The 23,813-nt window shown below is 49.6% G+C and overlaps 1 protein-coding gene across 1 annotated transcript in view; it reads right to left on the minus strand.

Annotated features, from left to right (window-relative positions):
* Positions 1–193: 193 nt before the first annotated feature.
* Positions 194–23,813, minus strand: part of LOC107318454 — a 56,160-nt gene continuing 32,540 nt past the window's right edge. The window contains exons 6-7 of the mRNA XM_015872264.1: positions 12,206–12,281; positions 194–359 (exon numbers count right to left, since the gene is read on the minus strand). Coding sequence (XP_015727750.1) covers positions 229–359; positions 12,206–12,281 — 207 coding nt within the window. The 3' untranslated portion in view covers positions 194–228. The remainder of the gene's footprint in view (positions 360–12,205; positions 12,282–23,813) is intronic.

Consider the following 23,813-nt stretch of genomic DNA (forward strand, 5'->3'; position numbering starts at 1 on the left):
AAAATACATTTCAGAGCTGTGCAGATGCCTCATCAGATCACCTCCCCCTTTCACAGGGGCAGCAAGGCTGCAAACCAGACCTGGTGCCAGCTGAATTTTGGGTGAGAGCAGCAGGTGCATTCAGGTGAGATCAAGGTGAGAAATAAGGGACATCTCTCTGTGGGCACCACTCCTGGCTACCAGCTGAGATTACCTGTAAGCTTCATGCTCCAGAGGTCATTCTCGAGGTCACATTGCTAGAAGTATTAATGTTGTCTGGGCAGCCTTTAATATATGCTTTGGAATGAGTCTGTGGAGTGAGGGTTGACTTCTTTCACCATGTTCTCTAACAGTTCCAGAGTCTTGCAGCAGGAAGGGATCTGCAATGTAGCAAGCAGATAATGAATGCTATGGCAAGAAAAGCCCAAGCTCTTGATAGAAAAGACTTACAGCATTAAGTTGTGCCCACAACCCAAGAAATGGAGGGCACCTGCAGCCAGCTACATTGTCCCACACCCAGAGCAAAATGGGCATTTCTTTGGCTTTTATTCCCACACTAAAGACAGCAATAAAGAAGAGTGAATACAAGGCCTCCCCAAGAGGCTAAGCACAGCAATTCACTGTGCAGCCAAACTGGAGCTCAACACAACATGGCAGCTGCTGCCGCAGCCGGCAATGCCAGCTCTGTGCACAAAGAGGCAGCAGCTCCTACAGTTGCACAGCTGCCTCCATCCCCATCTCCATCCCGTTCAGCATCTCAGGAGGTGGACAAGAAATTAGGCACATTTATTTTTCACCATGACAGGCAATAAAACAACCTACAGGCTCTAACAAAGCCTGCATCTTCCTGGAGCTCCCAGCTCCACGAGCCTCTCCATAGGGATGTTAAGAACCGATGACCTGCACCCAGCCAAGATGCCAGTTCCCACCAGCCCTGCTCCCACCAGGCACCTCTCACCAGGAGGGTTTTGGCAGCTGTGGGCAGCAGGAGGCTGCGGTCACACTGCAGTGCCCTCACCATGTGCCAGCATTCACCATGCAGCGTGGCACTAAGTGGGACCTCAGCACAAGGGAGGCTGGTGCTGTCACCACCTTGCCCTGGGTAACAAGGGCTTCAGTCTGTCAACCCAGCATCTTGCCAGAGCAAGGACTCAAGCTTACCAAACCCAGCCTGGCAGCAGGGAGGGGGAACATCTGGCACAGCCTCCCTCTCCCCATCAGACACGCGCTCACCATTTTTTGTGGTTTCAGCAGCTCTGCAGCTCCAGTCCTTATAATTACGATGAAAAACCCCACACTCAAGCACAGCACCTTGCAGCCAAGATACCAGTGTGTTTCCAAATAAAAGCTTTGTGGCAAAAATCCTACATTTTTGTGGAGTCTCTGTTTTATTCCCACCCTCCCCAGCACCATTGTATTCACATGGTCTTCAATTATTTACAAGCACACAAAACACTCCAGCCCACTTTCTCCACTGCTATGAATCAGTGAGGTGCCAAACTAAATCAACAGAGCTACAAAGATCTGCTGCGGAGAAGAATCTGGCCCGCTCTCTCTGAAGACTCTCCTTCCCTCCACAGTACGCATGCAAAAGGAGGATAAAAACAGCTTCCTTCATTCCCTCAGTTTGCCAGCCACACGCCAGCATGCTAATGCCCACAGAGACCTGCTCCCCAACGCTGACCTACTTTCCATCCGTGTGCCTGCAGTGCACTTCTCTTCTTCCCCAGCAGCCCTGCTGCTCAGAGCAGCCATCCCCACCATGCCCAAAGCCCTATAGCAGCACCGGGTGCTCCCCGCATGGTGCAGGCCCCTGGGTCCTACAATTACAACCACTGGCTTCAGCAGCAGAGGAGGCCGGCTGGTTACTCAGCCAACCCTCGGAGCTGGTGCGGCAGCATCTCCAGTCTGTTCCCTCAGGGCTTTCCTCTGTTGTTCTCATTTGACAGCAGCTGCAGGGAGGCCCAAAGATGCAGCCCCATGGCTGGCAGACAGCATGGCCTCCTCTGGACACAGCCCATCCACTGCAGCTTGCCAACACCCGCCATTTTGATTCACCTTGGCCAACAGAACCTCCACTGTGCAGATCACAAACCAAAGCCCAGTGCACTGCGGTGGGTGTGGGGTGTTCCTCTAAAGCCATAGGACAATCCTCAGTCAACCAGTGCCTTTTTAGGACTGATTAATCCCCACAGACACGCTGCCAATCTGAGCTTTCCACAAAAGCAATACAACCAACCTTTCAGAAACTTTCCGGGGCTTCGTGATCACACCAAATGCAGAAGCTGACTTTTGAAAGTCATTTTGTTATTTGCACCTTCACTTAGAATCCAAAAGTAAAGAAGTTCATGAAAACATAATACGAGTGTAAAGAACAGGGTCTGCTCTCTGGAGAGCCTCTTCATACACACGCTGGAGAACCACGTGTGAAACCCAGGGCTGCCGGGCATCTCATTAAAAGACAGAGCTTCCACTTCTGTCTGTTACCATCAGCAGTTCACAAACTGGGGCCACTCTGCTCAGAACCAGAAGGTTGGGGAAGTGCAAGAGAGAGATGACGAGCTGGGCTTCACTGCACCAAGCCAGCTTACTCATCTTCATGTACCACCCCAGCAAGGAGATGTCACAAGGCCTCCATCATGACTGGAATCATAATATCCATGATTCACATGGAAGGCTTTTTTTTTATACAAAGCGCCGAGATAAAAATAAAAGGATGGGGGGAAAAAAATCTTCAGAAACTTGTTTCATTCCCCACAAGATGGATAAACCGAGATGAATGTAAACAGCTCAACTTGACCCAAATATTTTTTGTCGTTGCTGAGTAACCCTGCAAAAATGTTGTTATCCTGGTAGCATCTGTGGAGATTAGGTGGAAGGGAACTTTAAACAAACATTCAACTGTCCGTTGTTTGAGGAATTTCAGCCTGGCCACAGGCTGTCCAGACTGCTGCTTTTCCAACACCCTTGACGCCTTTCAGAAGAGAACAAACAAATGAAAGGAGCAGGAAGCATCCTTAACATTTCCAGTACATTAACATGCTGCTGACACGAAGGTTTACATGAAACATTTGGCTTTACGGCTTTCCAAATTCTCCTGCACCCTCAGAGAAGGATGGGATGGCTCGGGCCGTGGCTGCTGCAGGGGGTGGGAGGAGGGGTAGTCGCAGCAGATGGCTCTGAGCCATTTTGGGTGGCAGTAGGCAACCGCCGAGGGCTCAGACTTACAGCCCACACCGGCTGCCATATGGTGCGACAGTGGCTCAGCATCACGCAGGACCCAATTTATAGCATCCTTGAGGGCTGTGAGTACCACGCTACCCTCTTACTGCTCTCCATTAGTACAATCACTTGTTTTCCAAGCATCTTCTAGCACCGTGCTACCATTTTTATCGATTTTTTACTATTCAGGTTTCTGCAGGTGGAGGGAGATCTGATAGATCAGATGAGAGAGTCAGCTGTGAGCTTTTAGTCTCTTCATGCTCTGGAGGTCAGGCCTGCTCACTCCTTCCTCCCCTCCCTCCCAACAGATAGCACTGTCTCAACTACACAGATGCCTTTAGAGATCTCCTTGTCCCCTGTTAAGCTGTGCAGCACTTCTGCTGTGTGCACGTCCCAGAGCTGGAAGCACATGGCAAGCAAGGCAGTGCCTGTGACACAGGGAGCAGGGAGCCAGCAGCATGGGGTGACTACAGCTCAGAGATCAGCAGCCCTTCCAGCAACCTCAGACCCAGCTGAAATTCTCCTGGAGTAACCCAGAAAAATGAGAGCAGTCCTGGAAGCTGCGGGATGGAGATGTCAGCATCACTGTGCTGCCATATGCACCTGTTACACTGCAGCCACAGCACAGTCCCAGTGCTGTGGTGTGATGGTAGGGGATACTGCAGCCTTAAGATAGAGCAGTGGGTCCAGTCCAGAGCAGGGCAAAGTGCAGGAAGTTCAGGGTAAGGGAAAGGCCTGGAAGAATGATCTTTTGCAGCTCTGGTGCATTCAAAGATGGATGTGTAGCTCTCACCTAGAACAACCCTTTCCTCTGCACACACTTGCTCTGGCTGCTGCACATCTTCCCCTCCATGCCCCCCCACCGTGACCAGTTCAGGCAGATAGAAGATCCCAATTCCCCCTGCTCTAGGAGCTGTAAGAACAACAATATCACACAATGAATCCCACCAAGCTGCGGTGGTTTGTCAGAGTGCTCTGCTTCACTGAGACACAGAAAGAAGGGAGCATGTGGGTGAGAGATGCCGTCCAACAGCAGTCTGACCCAACAGCCACCAGAGATGGGGAAACTGGAAACCTTCTCTTAAGCCAAGCAGGAAGGGCCTTCCATGCTGGGACAGGAGAGGCTCTCAACTCTGACAGCACACTTTGAAGCTTAAAACATTGTCTCAGTCACACACAACTTCACGGGCTGGACCTCTTGCCTTGAAAGAGCAACGCAGCTGCCTGGGGATAGCTTGCACTCAGCTGCTGGAAGGAGGAGGTTGCCCTAAACAAACGATTTAACTCCCAGCTGAGCCCAGCTACCCCAACTAAATACACAGTGATTAAAGCCATTTTCTCTTACAGAGTCCTTACAATATCAGCTCAGTGCCAGCACTGCAGCTCTTAGAGAGGACAGTCATCCACACCAGTGCTAGGCAACTGCAGTTATATTTCTTGACTTTATGGAGAAACTGGGGTATTATTAACATACTGAAAGAAACAGCCACTCAGCCTCAGTTATTCAAACTCAGTACAGAGGCTGTGCATTCTAACCAGTCCCATTGCATGTACAGCATCCATTAATGTCTTAACTCTCCTTCCATAGCAGTTTCTAGTCCTGGCCTGCTTTGCTTCCCATCTCACAGCAGTTGTATTTTAATCCTTCAGTGATGCATCTCCTCAACATGCACAACAGCCATGGCCGGGGAGCTTCCTGGAGGAAGTAATTACAGAAATTGAGCTCAACCAAGCAATTGAAAAAGCTGGTATCTTAGAGCTCCAATTTTTCTCTCTGCTGCACTCAGGACCTGCATCAGCCTGAAATACACCACTGCCAACAGGCTTTGCTCTTCTCCAGTTGCTGTTTGAATCTTCACCAGTGCTGACAGCTCTACAGAGCTGACCCAGAAGCTCCAGTTCACCAAGGATCAACCAGTTCCATGATGAAGCTGTAACGGTTACACCAGCGTAGTGCTCAGCATAGGAGCGTTTGACCCCGCAGCACTATTTCCAGCCCTGGGACATGGAGGCTTCTGTCTGATAGCAGCCTGCTAAAAGGCTTTGCTTCTCTCACCTTACCTGGCAGCCAACACATCACAGCCAACTCCATAATCCCCCCAAGCAAAGCACATCTCAGCAGTAACTTAATCTGAACTTGTACTTCAGCTCTCACAGCTAGCTTGAATGAAAATGAAAAGCAACTGATAAAGGAAAATCTACAAAGTGAAGTATGTGGTGAGGGGGACCAGAGGCAGAGCATGCAACTGGAAAGAGCAACGCCACAGCAGATCCAGCAGGGCAAACATTAATTGCTTTTTAATTATTCCAGTGCTTTTCTCCCACAGTAGTTGGTAATTAAAGGATTCCTGCCTGCCCTCCGGTGGTTAAGGAGGAGAGAAAACCAAGAGCGTGTCAGCAGAGCGAGCCCCGGAACTGAGCCTGGCTTACCCCACAGTGGACAGCAGGAAGCTTCAGTATTTCCAGCTGATACAGTTGCAGGGTTTGTTTCTGATCAGAGATCCGGGTAGGAAAGAGCACACCCTGTTTAGTTTGGTTACATTTCTGAGTCTCTAAGGAACAGAATCACCTTCCTTCTGCTCTACCGCCCTCCACACCCCAGCTTCAACAGCTTCCAGCTCTGGGAAAACAACCAGCTTGCTTCTCAGCACATCATCTGCTATCAAAAAGCCTTACAATAAAGGTGGCTGTGCACACCTCTGGGCTTTTTGGAAACACGGAGAACAGCCCGGGTTGGGCAATCACAGCCTGATGAGCAGGGCAGCTCTGATGCCGGGTGCTTGGCTGCACAGCCACCACCAGCTTCCACTCACCAGTGCTATCTGACTACTCCCATGCCCCCAGCCTATCCATGCAATAGTTCAGATCCAGCACTAGGCAGCAGGTGCAATCACTCAGACCTCCAGCAGATCCCCTACATGGCAATCCCACCTAGTGCTGTATGAGAACTGACATGCATGCTATGGACAGGCAGATAAACTGTTGAGAAAGACCTATGGTTAACTTTCTGGTTCAGATATCTTCTCTTCCATCCACTCCAGATTCTACTCAGACACTTTAGAAACAGGTATTTAAAGATATCATGATCAAAGTGAGAAGCGGAGGAGGGCAAGGGCAAGAGCACAAGTGTCCCATTAATGGAAATCAGAACTCAGCTATAATCCTTACACAAGACAAAGGTGAGATAAAAGCTCTGCAAGGAAAACAACACGGGATCACAACTGCACCGACTTCCTAAATAGAGAAAACATGTTCATGGTTTCCATAAGAGAAAGGGCAACAACTCAGCACTTTTCTTCTGGCTGATGGGAATTTGAAGCAGCCTCCCCACATCACCAGTTATTTCCATGTATTAAAAGTCCCAGAACAGCTTCTGTTCTTTGCCAGCCCAAATACAAGGACTCAGACACCTGCCTGGGGAGCAGCCTGCTCTCAGTATAGCAGAACACCCTGTAGCAGGAAGGCAGTAGGACAAGTAGCCAGCAGACCTGTGCACGGTTTGCTGTGCAAGGAGAAAAGGTTTCCATCTGCACAACAATCCCACTGGGGCAGCTCAATGCTGGCATGGACACGTTAGCAGCCCTAAGACTTCAGACTCAATTACTGAGAATGCAAAAGAGGTCTAACAACTGAGACACAAGAGCCTCCTTAGGTGCTCGTAACCCAAAGACCATAAAGAACATCTTTCATCATCCCCATCTCAGGAAGCTCTAAAAAAGGAACAGCCACTGAGGAGCTTGTGACAGTGATTGTGTCCACCAGCAAGTCAGAGCAGCTCTGCTCTCACACACAGCATGATGTGCCTTTTTCAGGATGGGGTAACTTCCCTCCTCTCATTTTCCCTACGGCAGAAGGCAACTGGCCCAACCATCAACCCCCCCCCCCATCCCCAAGCCCCCAGCCTGAGGTGTAAGAAGAGTTCCCTGACCCAGCTTTGGGATCTGCATGCTGCACTACTAGGCAGGTGCTGACCCTAAGCCTCCTCACTGCTGAGCACTGGTGATCCCAAAGCAGCCACAGGAGCCCACTAAGCAAACAGTCTTAGCCAAGCCTCCTCCAGCGGGGCAGGAACTGGTGCTGATTCCATAAGGCTATTTTTGCTGGCATGGTCATTACAGTGCCAGAAAGCAACTCGTATTCAGTGGGAGCTCAAGAGTGGACAGAGACTATGGAAACTGCATCTCATCCTGTCTTCCCACCCAAGCTCCTTAATGGGAGAAAAAAATAAGCATCAGCCTTTCTAATATGGAAGAAAATAAGTTGTGCTACAGGAGCAGAGAGAAGCTCACCATCCACTTGGTGCAGCTGGTCAGCAGCCAACAGCTGCTGAACAGAGGTGGGAAGATTTGGGAGCATACACTGTTGGTGCCCACAAGGAGATAGACAGGCATGTTGTGAGCAAAGGGGGGAATGAAAGCCAGGCTTCCACATGGCTGGACCAAACCTTCCCGTGGAAGAGCAAAAGGCAAGTCCCCTGAAGCCTGCAGAAGCACTTTATCCACGACCACTGTGCTATCTGGCCACTAGGGTGTGACAAAACCATATTAAGGGTACACCGATAACCACACCATTGCCATTTTGGTGTTAAGAAGCAACAAGCAGTTTGGGAACCAGGAGTGAGAAAGGTTTCAATGGCAATGGTCAACATACACCTCGTATGGCTGCAGACAGGAAGCTCACGTTCCTTTGCACGCTGCTCTGTTCCCCAAGGACCCAATTCCAAGCCCTCCAAAAAAAAAATCGATGAGATAACAAGGAGATGAGTTGCAGCCAATATGGATTTGTCAAGAGCAAATCACATCAAGCCAATCTATCTTCCTCCTATAACAGGGTAACAGGCTTTCGGCACAGACAGCATTGCTTGTCAAACATCTCACTTCAGAAAGGCTTCTGACACTGTCCTGCCTGCTGTTCCCATAAGCTGGGAAATATGGTCTTAAGAGAAACCGTGACAGGACAGGTATAAACCTGCACAGATAACCACGTGCAGAGGGCAGATACCAGCAGCCTCCTGTGCCACAAAGGAAGGACTTGTTGATTTAAGGATTTTGCAGGGGTCTGTCACATCCCTGCACTGCTCAGACCTTTTGCTACTGACCTGGATGAGGGAGCAAAAACCAGACTTATTAAATGTGCAAGGTGGGAAGAAGTGCAGGTACTTTCAGAAGACAGGATTAGACTGATGAGATCTTGGTAGCTTGAGACAGCCTGAATTTCATCCTCTCTTCAGGCAGATACAAGGGTCATGATTTATTTTTTCCCCTCATACAGGAATTACCAGCCTGTCTAAGAACAAGGAAACAAGTTTTCAGGGACTATTGCTTCACCAGCCTTGCATATCACAAGCCGTTGATGCTGCAATGGGTCTGGCACCTTTTGTTCTTGACCCCATGACAGCAGTGCCTAAGGTCCACACAAAACTAGCAGCACATTGCATTAGGCTGGCATGTATCCAGGGCATCCCTTCCTAAGCTGCCTGCAAACAGAATCAATATCAAGCTCAAAGGGCACTGAGAAGGATCAGAAAACATGAATTCCCAACCCAGGCTGCTCTTTATCTACTGCATCACTGTCACCTCCTTGTAACTGGCATATTCACCATCCCCTCCAAGAACAGCAGAGACGGTGTTCCTACACCAGCAGCGCGCCATGCTAATGATGACAGCTAAGCCCCTGCAAGGTGCTGTATTTCTAGCCTTTGGGAAGAGATACTTGCATTCATTGTGACACCTCCCTAACCTCCAAACCTGCATTTGGTTATCTTGGCACAGTCTGCTTAGGACCAAGACCTTGCAGCCCTGTGAACCTTTATGTCCCAGGTAAGAAAGCAGAGTGATGTTTATTTATCCCCAAAGAGTTGCTTTCAGCAGCCAATTGCAGAGAAGACTGTAAAGTAGCAGCGGATTGATTTGGCTCCTATAGAACTTCCAGGATGTGGAAGGAGTCAGTGTTGTACTTCAGGTTTGGAAGCATCCAGTCAGCAGCCAAAACCCCTTTCACTGCTGTGGACGTGAGCAATGGGTATTGACAAGGTAGATTACACAGAACATCACCCAGACCATGGGCTCTTAGTACCCTGTGGAGCATGATTGAACGCTGTCTTGTTCCATGATAAAGTTAGGAATGAAGTGTTGAAGCAGAAATCAGTGTGACTTGGGGTCATTCCAGGGCAGCTCTCCTCATTGCGAAGGGCAAGACTGTGTATAGGGAACCTGACTAAATTTAAAGGAAGGTCATGGAAGGAGACAAAGCAGAAGATGAACTGGCTTATATATATTAGACACCGCAGAGACAGGAGCAAGATCAAGCCATCAAAGGCATTAGCATCTCTGTGGTCAGCATGAAACTATGAGGATCTGCCATCTTACTGGTATATACCATGGGCTATGCGTGCCCATCCAAACATCCCTCCAGGCTAAGGAGAATCACACACCTGACACCCTTGGATCAGCCAAGTGAGGCCCTGCAGCCTGCCATTGCATTTCTTCCTCCAGGAGAGCTTGGTTATTACTGCTGCACACTCAACAGTACCAGAAAGCCTATGAAGTTTGTAATTGGACTGTCATCACTCCTGTCACTCACATGGATGCCACTACCACAAGGGTGGCCTAGATGTATGCCAAGATGAGCCTGCAGCTAGCAGGCCACAATGGAAGCCGTAATATGTAAATCCACCACAAAAATTGTATTTTCAGTGCTGAAAACTAGTGGTTAGTGATGCTATTGGCACAGCCAGTTCAGTTCTTAGCTTACACCTCCTTGCATCCCTCGTTGCCTTTAAGCTACTGTGTCAGAGAACCTGTGATCAACGCTTTCTACTAACACCGGGATCTCAGATCACCCCAGCCTGCAAACAGTGCCAGCACCTCAGTTACTCACACCTTCCATCACCTCTCAGCTAGACTGCAGCAGTGTGACAGGCCTTACCTTGAAGCCTGCAGCGTGCAGGGAGCTCAGCCGCAACGCGCTCTGCATTCCTAACTGCGAGGTAATCCTGTTAGCACCACCACAGCAGGCTGGTGCCCTGCCTACAGAGATCTAGGAGAAATCAGACTCACAGTCTCAGCCCTCATTTCCCCATGGACTCCCTGGCAGATCTAAGGCTGCCTTCCAGGATGCAGCGCTGGCCACGGTGTGCTCAATCATCACAGAGCACCACTGTGCCTCACGCAAGGGCTCTCATCCACATACAGCAGCCAGCCCAGCCCCCCTGGTGAACACAAGTCATCATAAGCATTACCTGCTGCAAACAGCTGGGTGTCTTTGGGCTACCTAATCTAACAGAAATACACCATGGCACGTGGATGTAACGGCAATCCCTTGGAACACGGTGCTGTGCTGCAGGCACTTAACCCTGGAAGGAAACAGAAGCACCCAGACCCTGCCACATTCACTGTAATGCAGAAAAAGGTGTTCAGATGTGCACCCTGAGAGCACAGGAAGCTCTGGCTACAGGCAGCACTGAGAGCAGAGCTGGCATGCTCTTGGTCAGCCTCTTCATCTGTTTTACATTAGCATGGCAGCTGCTCGGTTCAGCTGCAACAGGACAGATGTTACACACATGAAAAGGAGAAGTGGGCTCTCCAATTCTGGCAACGATTGTCACAGCATAAAGTAACAGAAAGAGATTTGTTTGTGCTTCTGCTGAGATCATACAATTCCCCCATGGCTTAGTTTCCTCATCTGTAAAGACAAGGATAACTCTGCTCACCTATCAATCTGATATTTGCATCAGCTGAGAAGAATAAAGGTCTGGTCCCACGAGGTTCTGATTCACTCTGCCGAAGGTGTCGTATTCTTTTAAGACAAGTTAATGGGAGTTCTGGTAAAGAGCAATCTACTTTGTTTGGATGTGCTGGAAGACAAGACTTACAAAGAAAGGCAGCCTCAGTGCCTCATCTTGCAGATTCCCAAACATCACCGGGAGCCTTTTCCTTGCCTGCCTCTGCCAATTTCCACCACGAGCTGGACTGCCTTCCTAGCTTCTCATCAAGGCATCTCCACATGCCCCAAACTCATCCCAGACTACACAAGCACCAGTCGGTGAATGCAGAGAGCCATTAGTGCTGCAGCACTGATACTGCTGCTGTCTGCGCCGGAATTAATGCAGCTCAGACACAGCACAATGAAAATATTGACTTTCAAGCTAATCAAACCAGATTCCATGAAAGCTACAACTTCAAACCTCAAAAAAATATCCATCAAGGATTCATAAATATTTGAAAGTGCCAGACTGATTGCATCTGGATTACTGCAGCGGGGGGGCTGAGGTCTGGCTGAGAAGGAGGTGGAACAGACAGCTTCTTAGACCTTGATGTCATACATCTCCCCCCACCACCAGGACTGCACAGACCTTGGCATCAGATAAAGCAAGACAACTATATCCCAGAACAATGTTACCTATGCTGGTGCATCTCTATTGATCCCAGGGCACACAACCTACAGGTAGGAGGTGGCATCCCAGCTGCTGGGACCATGAAAAAGCCTGGAAGCCTAAGAACTTGATAGGTCCTTCTTTGTTACCCAAGGAAAATCCAGACAAATGTGCATGGTCCGACAAGTCAAGATGCATTCAAGGTACTTCACCCCACAGAGGAAGTCCCACTTTTTAGAAACATGGACTCAGAGTGGTTCGAGTTGGAAGGGACACAAAAAGCCATCCAGTCCAACTCCCCTGCAGTGAACAGGGACACCTACAGCTCCATCAGGCTGCTCAGAAAAGAAATGCACATAAAAGAAAATTCAACTGCTAATTCTAGCTTAGAGGGGAGGGGGATTTTCTCTCTTTTTAAATATATATATTTTTTTTAAAGAAGAAAATGGGATAAATAACTATAGCTGAGCTGAAGAAGGCAGTTTGCAAAGCCATTTCAGGCTGCCCTTGTCCTCCACGTCTCTGGAGCCACATTCGTATGCAAGAGAACATGGAGAGAACGTAACGCAAAGTCCTCTCTTGTGAACTGTTTATTTATCTCTTGCAGCCAAGAGGAGAAACAAATCTTACCTTGAAACACAACACTCTCCTTCATTAGCAACCGATGTGGGAAGAGAGTCCCGGATGAACTGGAGGAGCCACATTCCTGAAAGGACAATGCAGACACAAATCAGATGGGGACTGAGGCAGGTAAGTGGGGAAAAGAGGTCCAGAGGCAGAAGCTAACCCTTAGCTGGGGCAGAAGGGGAAGATACCAGCTCTGGCTGGGCAAAGCAGCAGTGCACCCATGCAGTACGTGGTGCCTGATGGCCTCCAGGAGAAGACAGGAGGAGATACACGGAGAGAAGGATGTTCCCAAATCAGTTCACAGCAATGCCGACCTCAACCTCCAAAAACATTTTAAATTCTTCCCAAATCCCATTTACACACATTAAGGATGATGTGCATGGTTCTGAAGATGGGTGTCCCAGAAAGGAGCAGTTCCACATTGATGCACAGTGCTGATCTCCTCACACCACCCTTCATAGTTCAGTGACACCAGCTTAACGCCAAGCAATAATGCCAGGAGGGTGAGGCAGGGCTGCAATCCAGATCTGGGCATCTGCAGTGCCAGAGCACGGGGTTCCTATGGCACCAGCAAGCAGCAGGCATGCACAGGCTGCCCTGCCCTCCTCACCAGCTCAGGTTCTTCTCTACACATCAATTTTTGCCATCATCCACATCCTTGCTCCCAAGGGTGCAGTCGTTTTTTTGCTATGAAACAGAGGCCAAGGCTGAAACTTACTCTTCAGTTTAAGTAATAGTCAATTTAAAAAAGAAGGAAAAAAGCTGTACTCTGAGTTTGTTCATGTAAATCAATGGCATGCTAGCAGATGTACCAAATATCCCCCAAAGTGCATGTGTCAGTGTATTTCTTCCTTCAGAGATCATTAATGGCTCATGACCAAGGTCAGGAGTCAAGTCTAAGACCTTGCTGTGGATATCAAGGAGAGCCTTTGCAGTGACACAGAGCACAACCTGCCCAGCTAATAGACTCGCAGGAACTCCATTCCCAGACCTCATCCATCCCCCAGCTTATAAATAATAAATTGCCATTTTAAAGCTGCTCTCTAGGAAGAACTTCCTGAGCCCTTTTCCACCCTTGGAGACTGTAAACATAGAGAAAGCTGAAACACACAGTGGATTAAAATCACTGCGACTAAAATTGCTTCAATGCAAGAATAAAAGCAGAACACAATGCTAAAGTCTCCTGGACAAACAGAGGCTGTGGCTGAGCCACGAGCAGCCCCCAGCAGGAAGGGCCCCCAGTCACCATGGGGACAAGGCTGGCACCACGCTCCATCCTGCTCCACACTCTCCATCTCCTCTGAGGCTCTGGAGCAGATGGTGGGCTGCGAGCACAAGGAAGCAGAGACTGGTGAAATGCTGCATGTAAATAAGGCTGCTAAACACTCTTGTTGTGACTCGGCAGCAGTCGGGGAAGGCTATTAAGGGGCTGCTGCAGGCAAACAGTTAGCCAGCAGTAATGAGCAGGCTACGAGTGACTGATTCCATGTCAAGGTTGGGCGGTATCGATCAGAGATGTACAGCTGCAGCCCTGCCACTTCAGAAAAGATGCGAGCTGATGGATCACCTGCAAGGCCCACATCCACATAGAAAGGCACAGGAGCACGGTGTCCTCAGGGAGCAGGGCAGCACCATGACTTCCCAGCCATCCTAAGGTGCAGACTTGTGTTCCCAGAAGCAAATGAGGATACTCCTTTGGTTGCTGTTTCATGTGCGTGTTTTCATCACTAATGTGTTCAAGTCTAGAATTAGAAAGCTGGGATAACATTTCCTCAAAGGGCTTTTTTTTAGCATGGCTCCAGAAGCACAGCAGTGTTCAAGGAGAGAGGAGCAGGAACATCCCTTTGGATCACATTACCCAGGCGACAAGTGGACAGGTTGGGGCTGCAAAGGGTAGGGCTGCGCAGGGGGAACCATCCCTTGTATAAGGGGGACATCCCCACTCCTGGTGCTACCAGAGCACCACATCCCAGCTCAGTTTGCAGGGCCTGGAGGGGCAGTGGGGGCAGAGGACTGAGATGAAGGATCTGCCCAGGATCAGCAGTGAGAGCAGTCACAGTGGTTATGGGGTTCTCTGGGTGCCCTGTACCTCTCTGCTCTTCCATCCCTGCTTGGCTCAAGCCCTCACAGCTATGGATTCCTCCAGATCTCCTGCACCACTCTGCTCTTCCTTCCCTTCTCAGCTCACACCCTCGTACTGCCTGAAAAGACTAGCAACAGCCACAGCACAAGCACTATTTAAAGGCTGCCTTGAGGACTAGAAGTTAATTTTAAAACTAACTGACCTAAGCTCTCTGCCATACTACCTCAGGAGGAGACTGGAAGGGTGGGAGCGCTGCTAATGCCTGCCTAAAGAGCATGTGTTTTACCTCCCAGCTCTTATTTCTCATTATTAATGTCAAGGTTTTTTAACAAAATTTGTCTTGGTCAATTAACTCAGGCAGGGTTGCTTGTAACATTCCAAATAAAGCCAGCCACATCCTGCGCTCAGAAAGATGAGCGAGCAGCTCAGGAAGCAGGGGAATGACAAGGGCAAGGCATGACTCACGGCAGCACCGGGCAGAGGATGCCCAGGCAGCAGCAGCTCCCACTTCCCCACACATTGAGGGTAGGACCTCCTGCTGTCAGGGAAGATGAAAAGCCTGTTTGGAAGAATATCTGCCCGACAGATTTATCACAATAAAGGCACGCTGCAATTCACAAAGATGCTTGTGGCAAAATAAAAACAGAAGAGGAGTTTCCTTCTCATAGAGAGATGTTACTCGTGCATCAAAATGCCTCCTTTGCATGCGCTGATTTGCACCAAATTCAACTCAATTCACAGCTCAAGTCAGACACGCTGTTGCCATCAGGGCCACCCAGCACCCCTTGCATTTAGATAAGAACTGCATTGTGGAAATCAGGGCTGATGCACACTTCTCACTATTACTCCAGCTCTGCTGTGGGTCCCTTCTTCTCCTTGACTGGATGGCCACTGCTGTTTAATCAGAAGGCAGTGACCACTGGCACATCTGGAACAGCTGCCCAGAGATGCTGTGCACGCCCCATTCCAAAAGCCACCATCTGAGCTCCCCACTTTCCCTGAGGATCATGCTCACAGTGTATTTTTTGCCATAGGAATGGAATGCACACATCATTTCCAACAAGAACACTCACAGGGCTCACCAGCACCTCAACTTGGGAACAGGGACAGCACAGGCACTCCCCAGCAGCGCCTGGAGCTAGCACTGCCTCCAGCCTCCCTGCAGGCCTTCCTTGGCACATCAGCTGCTAATGAAGAGCTGGTAACGAGCACTCCTGGGGGACGGGCCCACGGCTGCGTGGGCAGGCAGAGCTGGCTGCCCTGTCACCTGTGCTGCCAGATGCAGAAGGACAACTCTTGCACGTCCACCCAAGCGCTGGGTCTCGGTGTGGCCGCTCTCTGCAGGCTGCCCATCTCTGTGTTGCTTACCCCATGCCAAGAGCAAACCCACAAACAACCGGATCAGCAAAACACACTGGTAAAAGGGCAGCTCCTATCTGCACCAGAAACACATGAAAGCTGCAGCTGATGATAACGAAATGCCAATCTCTGACCCAGAAGCACGGCAAGATTACTGCTTTGATTTACAATACAAACCAGAAAGCGAAGAAAAGCTAGACTGATTGCTAATCATTCATGGAGTTTTCAATTTGTTTGCCCTTTATTCAAAAACAAGGGAATCACACACAGCTGAACAGCCCCTGAGCTGCTGCTGGGCAGACCCGAAATGTAAGCTGGAATAAAGGCAACCTCACACCTGTTTGTAAGAAGGGTAGAAAGGACAAACTAGGAACTACCAACAGATCGGCCTCACCTCTGTGCTGGTGAATATCATGCAGCAGATCCTCCTGGATGCTGCTATGAGACAACGAGCAAGGGCAGGTCCTCCTTAGCAACACAGCACCCTTCTATGATGACATAACAACAGCCACTGATGTCATCTACCTGGACTTCAGTAAGGCCTTTGACACAGACCCCCACTGCATCCCTCTCTCAGAACTGGAAAGATGGGTTTGATGTTCAATGGATGAGGAACTGGTTGTGAGATTGTACCCAGAGAGTGGTGGTCAATGGCTCAATGTCCAGATGGAGATCAGTGATGAGTGGTGTCCCTCAGGGGTCAGTACTGGCACTGGTGCTCTTTAATTTCTCCATCAGTGACAGTGGCATAGAGGGCACCCTCAGCAGTTTGCAGGTGACACCACGCTGTGTGGTGCGGTGACACATGCAAGGGACAGCACAAGACAGCAAAGTTTCAGTGACCTTTCCATAGCAAATCCAGCTTTTTTTCCAGCACAGCACCTCATCTCACAGACCCTAGACAGAAAGTGAGCACAGCCCTCCCAACCCAGTGGTACAGACAAGAGCAGCCTCCCAGGCTAGCATGGGTTTCTCTGTGATGTCAAGTGCTGCAGATCAGAAACAGGATCGATACCACACCCTCCCGCAAAACCAGCTCTGCATTGAGGTTACTGAATTGACACTGACTAGAAACAGAAGTAAACCTGACCCCATTGATTTCCATTTTCCAAGCAAAAGCAGAGATTCGGGACACTGGAGGTGCCAAGAGGGAAAGACTAATTTGGCGGCAGGGTTACTAATTGTTTCATATTTAATATCCTTGTTATTTATCCCACTGAGATTTAGGATTTCTCTGGGCCCTCATATCTGTGTAAAGTTTTGCACACATTTACATGACGGTGGGATCTAAGTCCAAGTTGTTACTAAGTACCAGGTAAGCAAATTTGCTTAATAGGATTTTTAATTTGCCATCATCCTTTTAAAACATATTTGTTCCCCACTAAATAGTAATAAATTAGCCTAACAGCAACCATTCATATTTCTTTAGCATCTTGAAGGCACCTCAATATGTTTCACCAACCACAGCAGCCCAGTGAGGCCAAATCAGCTGACACAGGTGGATGTCACAGGACTTGGTTGGAAGATGGGCTCTTTAGTGCAGAAAGCCTGAAGTGCTCACTGACATGCTGAGAAATGTACTTTTAATTCCAGGTGGGAGGGAAGAGGTGCAGGAGCTGCACGAGAAGAGTTTAAGCTGCTGATAGGAAGAAAGCCTTCAGCAGATTTTTCTGCCTTGCCCACCTCCCCTCTCCCCACCCTCACACCCCATGAAACAGAAACACAGAACAAACCCAGCCCTTATGGAGCACCCGATGCAGCCTCACACACCTGAGCTTTGGCACGCAGGGACTCAGCCTGCTGCTTTCACTGCTGCTTATAGCAGTGCCCCCAGTTGCCTGCCCAGCACTTCAGCAGCTCCTCACCGCTCTCAGAGATACAGCAGATCCCCATGCACAGCCCAGGCCTGCCAGCATCTAGCACTGGTTTCAACAGCCAAGGACCAACAGTGACTACAAACCTTGTATCCTGGGGCTTACCTGCTTCTGTCCCACCTCCTGTTCCCTCCCCAAGCCCAGTGTTAGCCCACAAGAGGTGACAGACACCCACCTCTGAACCCTCTCCATTTTGGCACTCCTTTGTTTCCCACAGCACATATCACAACCCCAAGCAATGCCCAGAGAGGCAGAGGGGCTGGGCCAGGCTGACGCAAAGAAGCCATGCTACCTCTCCTTCCAACAGCCACATCCCAGCCACATCGCTCTTCCTTCTCTCTCCACCAAACCAAGCTGTTCATCAGAGTGTAGCTGAATGGTAATGAAGCACTTGGTGGAAATAGATTTTTTGTTCCGCCTGGTTGTGGACTGCTGGAGACAGGGGTCATTAGCTATGCATCACTAGCAAGCAGCCGTTCCCTCATTAGCAGGCCGATCGTCTACTCTATCCACCTACATCATTGGTTCAAGAGAGTGTGCCCAGCCATTACTGCCCTCAGCAGAAACTCAGCATAATTGGCCTAGGAGAAATACAGGTTAAGAGCATGAACAGCTCTGCAGCTAACACGGTTTTGCCAAGTCATGATTTTATGAGTTCAGGGAATTGCCTGCCCTCAGGTCCTGGAGTCTCAGGCACGGCACTTAACCCACCTGTCTGGATCTGCCGGAGAAGATGGGCTGCTTCTAATCCTCACGGCTAAAGGAGGAAAGAGCCGCTCTGCAAAGGGCTGCCAGCCAGATGGATAAGGTTACACTTCCTTTTCCTTAATTCCTCAAGACACATCACCTGAGACACTGGCAAGCACACCTTGCAGCCTGTTTCTAGTGCTGGAGACCCTGAAAACCCCAAAAGGGAAAACAGCTCCAGGAGTTGTTCCCAACATGGGGCGGCCTGGAGCCACTGTGTGATGGGCGCACATCCTCCTGGAGGTGATAGCACAGTGTCACAGAAAGGAGGAAGGAAAAGCCTTAGCAGTAAGTCTGTGTCATCCTGACAAAATACCCTGCAAACTGCTTGAAGAAACTTAATTATTTACATGGACAAATGACAAGGAGTTGTGCTTACAGCCTTTTTGATAGCGTTGTTCCTGCAGGCTTCCCTCTGCCCCCTGCGGTAGCAGATGTCTCACTCTCTGCACAGAGGCCAATACATAATACAGACCTTGCCTATCTTAGTAGTACAGAGAAAAAAATATTCATCAAAGCATTGCTTCCCACCAAGAAAAATCAATTTTCATTTAAATCAAGGCATTTCAGAACATACTCCAATCACGTGGGCTGTTCAACCCTTATTCAATTGGATTTTTTTTTCCTAAATGAAACAAAGGCATTTTAGAAACGCCTGCTTCAAAATGACTTTTTCCAAACAAAATCATTGTTTGGTGTTTTTTGTTGTGTTTCAAGATTACTGGCAAAGCTGCAAAGGCTGAAATAGAAATGAAATGTTTAATTTTGGAAGAGCATATGCTTCATCAGAATTTGTAACATTCAGTTGGGAGCTGAAGGAAGAACTGATGCTGCAGACCTTGTAGTCAAGAGGGAAACTCGCTTCTTCCCCAGCCCTAATGTTTATCACTTCTGTTCAGCCTTCACAAAATGCAGAAATACTTTTCCCACGTGAAGGTGGAGTGTGGATTCCTGTTTAATCGCTGCCGTGCTCCACCCCAGAGGCAGCTGTGTTCCAGCCCTCTGCAAACCTTCTATCTCATGTGTGAAGGGCTCTGGCTCTCGAGCTGACAGCGGCGCGGTGACAGCAGCCTCCTGCCACGGCTGGCCAGAGCAGCGAGCAATAGATCAACATTCCTGTCGCACTCGCTGTCACTACCCGGCCGTTAGTGGGCAAAGTGATGGATCCGCTGGGACCGAATTAATTGAATCCCCATTCTACAGGCACTCTCCAGAGACAGAAGTTGGACAGAGCAATCCTTGTCTTTGGCACAGGAGCGTAGCTTTTGCTTTACAGTACCTCTTTCCCAGAATATATTTAAAAGTGATTAGCAATTGGCACATAGCAAAACTGACAGGAAGCTTCGTTACCTGTACCCCAATCTATGGGCAACACATCTCCTCTGCTCTGCATGCACCAGGACGGGGAAGGAAAGGGGCACAGTGGGTGACCTGCCCTCCCAAACCAGTCCTGGGACAACCTCAGCAGCACATATGAAGGCACTGCAATTCACGTGGCTCAGCAGCAGCAGAGGTCCCTGGAACACACATGGATGTCAGGCATGTTCCTAGGGGACAAAAAGCTTCTGAGTCATTTCACAGCCTTCAAACATTGGTTTTGGGCACTGGGCAATGAAGAGATGCAGAAAAAAAAGCCTTGGAAACATTGAGTTTTTCATCTTTTACCAAGGTGACGTGGGAAGGGGTGGGATCGTGTGTCTCGGTGGTAGAGCAATTCATGAGGCCCACAAGCTTGCCTGAAAGGAGGCAAGGCAGTCCTAGAGAGATCAATCACAATTTTATCTACCCTTTTCAAGTTCTCATTTCTTTTTATCCCATACCGCCAGATAAAATCTCTGCCTCAAACATGGGTAAGGAGATAGAGCTTCATTATATTATTCCAAAAACATTAGATGCTGTAGGCTTTGCCCTTTTATGAGTTCACTTTGCTGGCACTCCCCACTCTGCCCACCCCCCCATCCCCCCCCCAGATCTCTTCCCTTTAATATTTTTTTTCTCTCCAAGCCAGAACAACAGGCACAAAACTAATTATGTGATATTTCAGATCCATGTTGTGTTAATGGCACCAGATCGCGTGTGACATTTCCGACTTGTTAGACTATTATTCTCGCTTATTGTTATCTCTGCCGCTCTGAATACAGGCTCAGGGCTTTATATCCCCCCCATGCACCAGGCTCCCACCCCTTTTTCCCTCTCTTGTTCTCATTTATCAGCCTAGGAGGATCTGCGGAATATTAAACTGGGCCATGCTGGATTGCTCTGCTCATTGTGGGCGCAGGTGGAAGGGAAGGTAGAAATGGAGAAGCAGAAAAAGACAGACAAAAAACAAATGCAGACAGGGATTCATGGGGAATAGTCACTATAGCAGGCGCCTGGCTGGGGGCATCACTGACTTCAAGTGGGGCTGTATCAGGCTGTGAGACAGCGCCCATCCCTCAGGTGCCCTTCCAGTGAGGAATGGCATTCTCACCTGGCTTGCATTCCCCAGGGAAGGATGGGATGCCATGAAGGGCCCTTCTGATGTAGCTTCATCTCCCAAATACTCAGCTTGAAATACAAAACTGTGGCTTCTGCCTACCTGTGGGACTGGCTGTGGAGGCAGTGTACCTCCCCATCTTGAGCTCCTGGGCTAATACAGGAGGTTATAGCAGGGGAAAACACATCACCGTCTTTAACAAAAGACATGCTGGTGGGTTACATCACATCTATGGCTCCTGTTGCTGACCATAAACCTAAAGAAATGCCATTTAACTCTAGGTTTAGTGATGGACGCTGAGGTCAGAAAGCACAACAACCCAGCAAACATCAACTGCTTTGTAGCTGCAACACGGGGCAGAACAAACGGCAGGTTTTAAGGAAAGAGCCTCATGCCACCATATTCAAGCAAATATCTGCAATGCTGCCTCGGGGGACAGAGCTTCCTGCAGGAGTATTGATGCACAGCTGCCATCCCTTCAGGGCTAGTTCACCGTCCCAGGGGGCAGAGGAACACAACATCATGTTGGGTAGCTTTAGATGCTACTTCATCTGCCTGAAGAGCTCTGATATTCCTAGGACTGCTGAACGTATTGGCCCAAACGCTGCCATCGTTTTGTTTCACTTCCTGAACGATTGTGCTCCTGGGTCTCTTTAGTCATACAAATATAGCAGCTGATTTGTCTCCGCACAGCACTCAGCGAGATGGAGGGTGCCAAGTTCCTCCTGCTGATACAGACTGTGCAATCATTCCAGCACAGAAGCTATAGAGAAAAAAAAGACTGAGAGGGTCCTCCTGACTCTGCTCGTGCTTCCTGAGGCTTCCCAGCCTGACACAAACCACTCCTCCTCTCCATCCAAATTCCCTCACTCCCTTCCAATTTCATCCCGTTCCTGCTCCCTGTTGCCACGACCCCACACTGCTAGAGAGCAGCACTCCAGAGGATACCCACCTGCCTGGCTCCATCCGGTGGGTCTCTGAATCTCCTTTTACTCTGTTAAGCATCACAGGAGAGATCTATATTGGTAACTAAAACAGGACCAAGGCGCTGGCTTCAGGCACTGTGTCATGATCATCCAAGACATTTAACTGTCCACATGCTCTGGCCCACACCAGCCAGCACTCTCCCAGACAGCCCTGGATACAGTTCAGGGGATGGCATGAGCCAGGGGCTGTCAGCAGTGAATTGCATGAGAGAGGCCAAAGTTTAGTTGTATCAGCACAAACCACACCATGCCACTTCCCCGCAGCACCAGAGAATGGATGCTGGCTTGTTATATTTACTAGAACAGATACAACCTTGGTACAAACGAGTGTTGGAGAGGACTCCTTGCCAGGAATATAATCTCCAGTTTTGTTCCTCTAGGGCTCAATCCAGTAAGAGTTTGCAATCAGGCACTTTACCCTCCATGCCAAGGAGCTGGGAGAAAGCTGCAATATCAAAACCCAAACGTTCTGGGTAAATTGCCTTGTGCAACTCTGAGCCTCTGTCTCGCTTTATTCCTCATCCAACTCTGATACCATCAGGAGGGCTGAAAGTCTCACCAGCTACCCACAGCAGCAGCCCTTATGATGGAAATCTGGAGGCCATAGATGCAGGCAGGGCTTTGTGAGTTCCCAGACAGGACTGGGTTGTCTGTATGAGTCTGTGGGCTGTCGCTTATTTAACAGACACATAAAGAGACCTGAAATCAACTTCAGCTGGGAATAGGCTGCTTCCAGGAGCATCTGCAGGGATCTGCTGCAGGGAACAGCCTGATGGGATCTGCTCCAGGAAACGGTGCTGTGCCACTGCAGCGCGCCTGTGGACCCCCAGCAAGCAAGGACAGCACATGGGGCTTCTATGCAACAGCCGCTGTCTGGAGACACCTGGGCCAACCTTCAGGTCTGGAACCTCCTCAAGCACTGTCTCTGAGCAGCTCCAGGTTCAGACCCCATTTCTGTGGGCTTTCAGTCACTTTTGTGAAGAGGGGAAATCAAAAGGAGACGTCTTACCAAGGAAAAGGGCAAGCTGCCTTGGCTGCACACGCAGCCCTCTTGCTGTGGGATCTGTCTCTCCTGCTTCAGCCCCACGCACAACGAACCAGAGCTCATAAGCACTCCCTGCCCAAGCATGTGCCTCTGCTCCCTGCCTGCTCCCAGCCCACCCCGTGCCTCCCCCCATCCCACATCACCACTCATCCCCTGGATCAGCAGCAGCAGCAGCAGCTGCAGCACAATATGCTCCACAGCTTGCAAAGGGGGATGGGAGGAGGAACAGCAAGATATAAATAAATAAAATAAAATATGTCTGGCTTAATCCTTTTATCACTGTACTTCTTTCAGTCGTTTACAGAGATAATAATCGCTCAGGCTCTGCAGGAAGCACTGATGGAAGCAAGCACAGAAATCCAGTGGCAGCACCCCGCTCTCTCATCTGCCGTCACCTGGGTGTGAGGCCAGACAACAAAGTGGGAGCAAAGCTGGACCAGCAGCTAGCCCAGCATGGCACTGCGAGGGAGTGGGTCAGCAGCAGCAGGACCAGGGAGAAATGGGGAGGGGGCAGAGCCAGAGGAAAGCACCTCTGCAATAGTGAGAGAGAGGAAGCAACATAAAGTGGCACAACGGTAACGAGGAACAGAGAGAGAGGGGGAAGAAACAAGACGGCAAAAAGCAAAGCCAGCACATGCATCAGGAAATTTAAAGCCTGTCAGCAAAACGCTGCTTTCCTTGCGGACAAGGAGAAGATAAATGAGAGTCAGAGGTGCCACTGCTGGTCTGCGCTGAGTCTGGAAGACCTGCCCGGCTCTCCTGGCTGCTCGGCCCTGACAGCAGGAACAGCTGGAGCAATTCGGATTCCCTGCTGTGTCCCAGTGCTCCCCGAGGTATGGCCAGGCCTCCCCATGGCCACCAGGGTCTCTGCTACGTTTGGCAAGGAAGCAGGAGAGAAAAGCCTACTTTGGGGCAAGGGCAAGAGAGACACAGCAGGCTCCTCGGGGGGAAAAGCAGGCTGTGAGCCGCTGCTGGCCAGGAGCCACCCCAAAACGACAGCAGAAAGCTCAGCATGTGCGCTCCTCTTATCACATGTTGACT

The sequence above is a fragment of the Coturnix japonica genome, chromosome 10, assembly GCF_001577835.2.
Source record: "Coturnix japonica isolate 7356 chromosome 10, Coturnix japonica 2.1, whole genome shotgun sequence".
Taxonomy (NCBI): domain Eukaryota; kingdom Metazoa; phylum Chordata; class Aves; order Galliformes; family Phasianidae; genus Coturnix; species Coturnix japonica.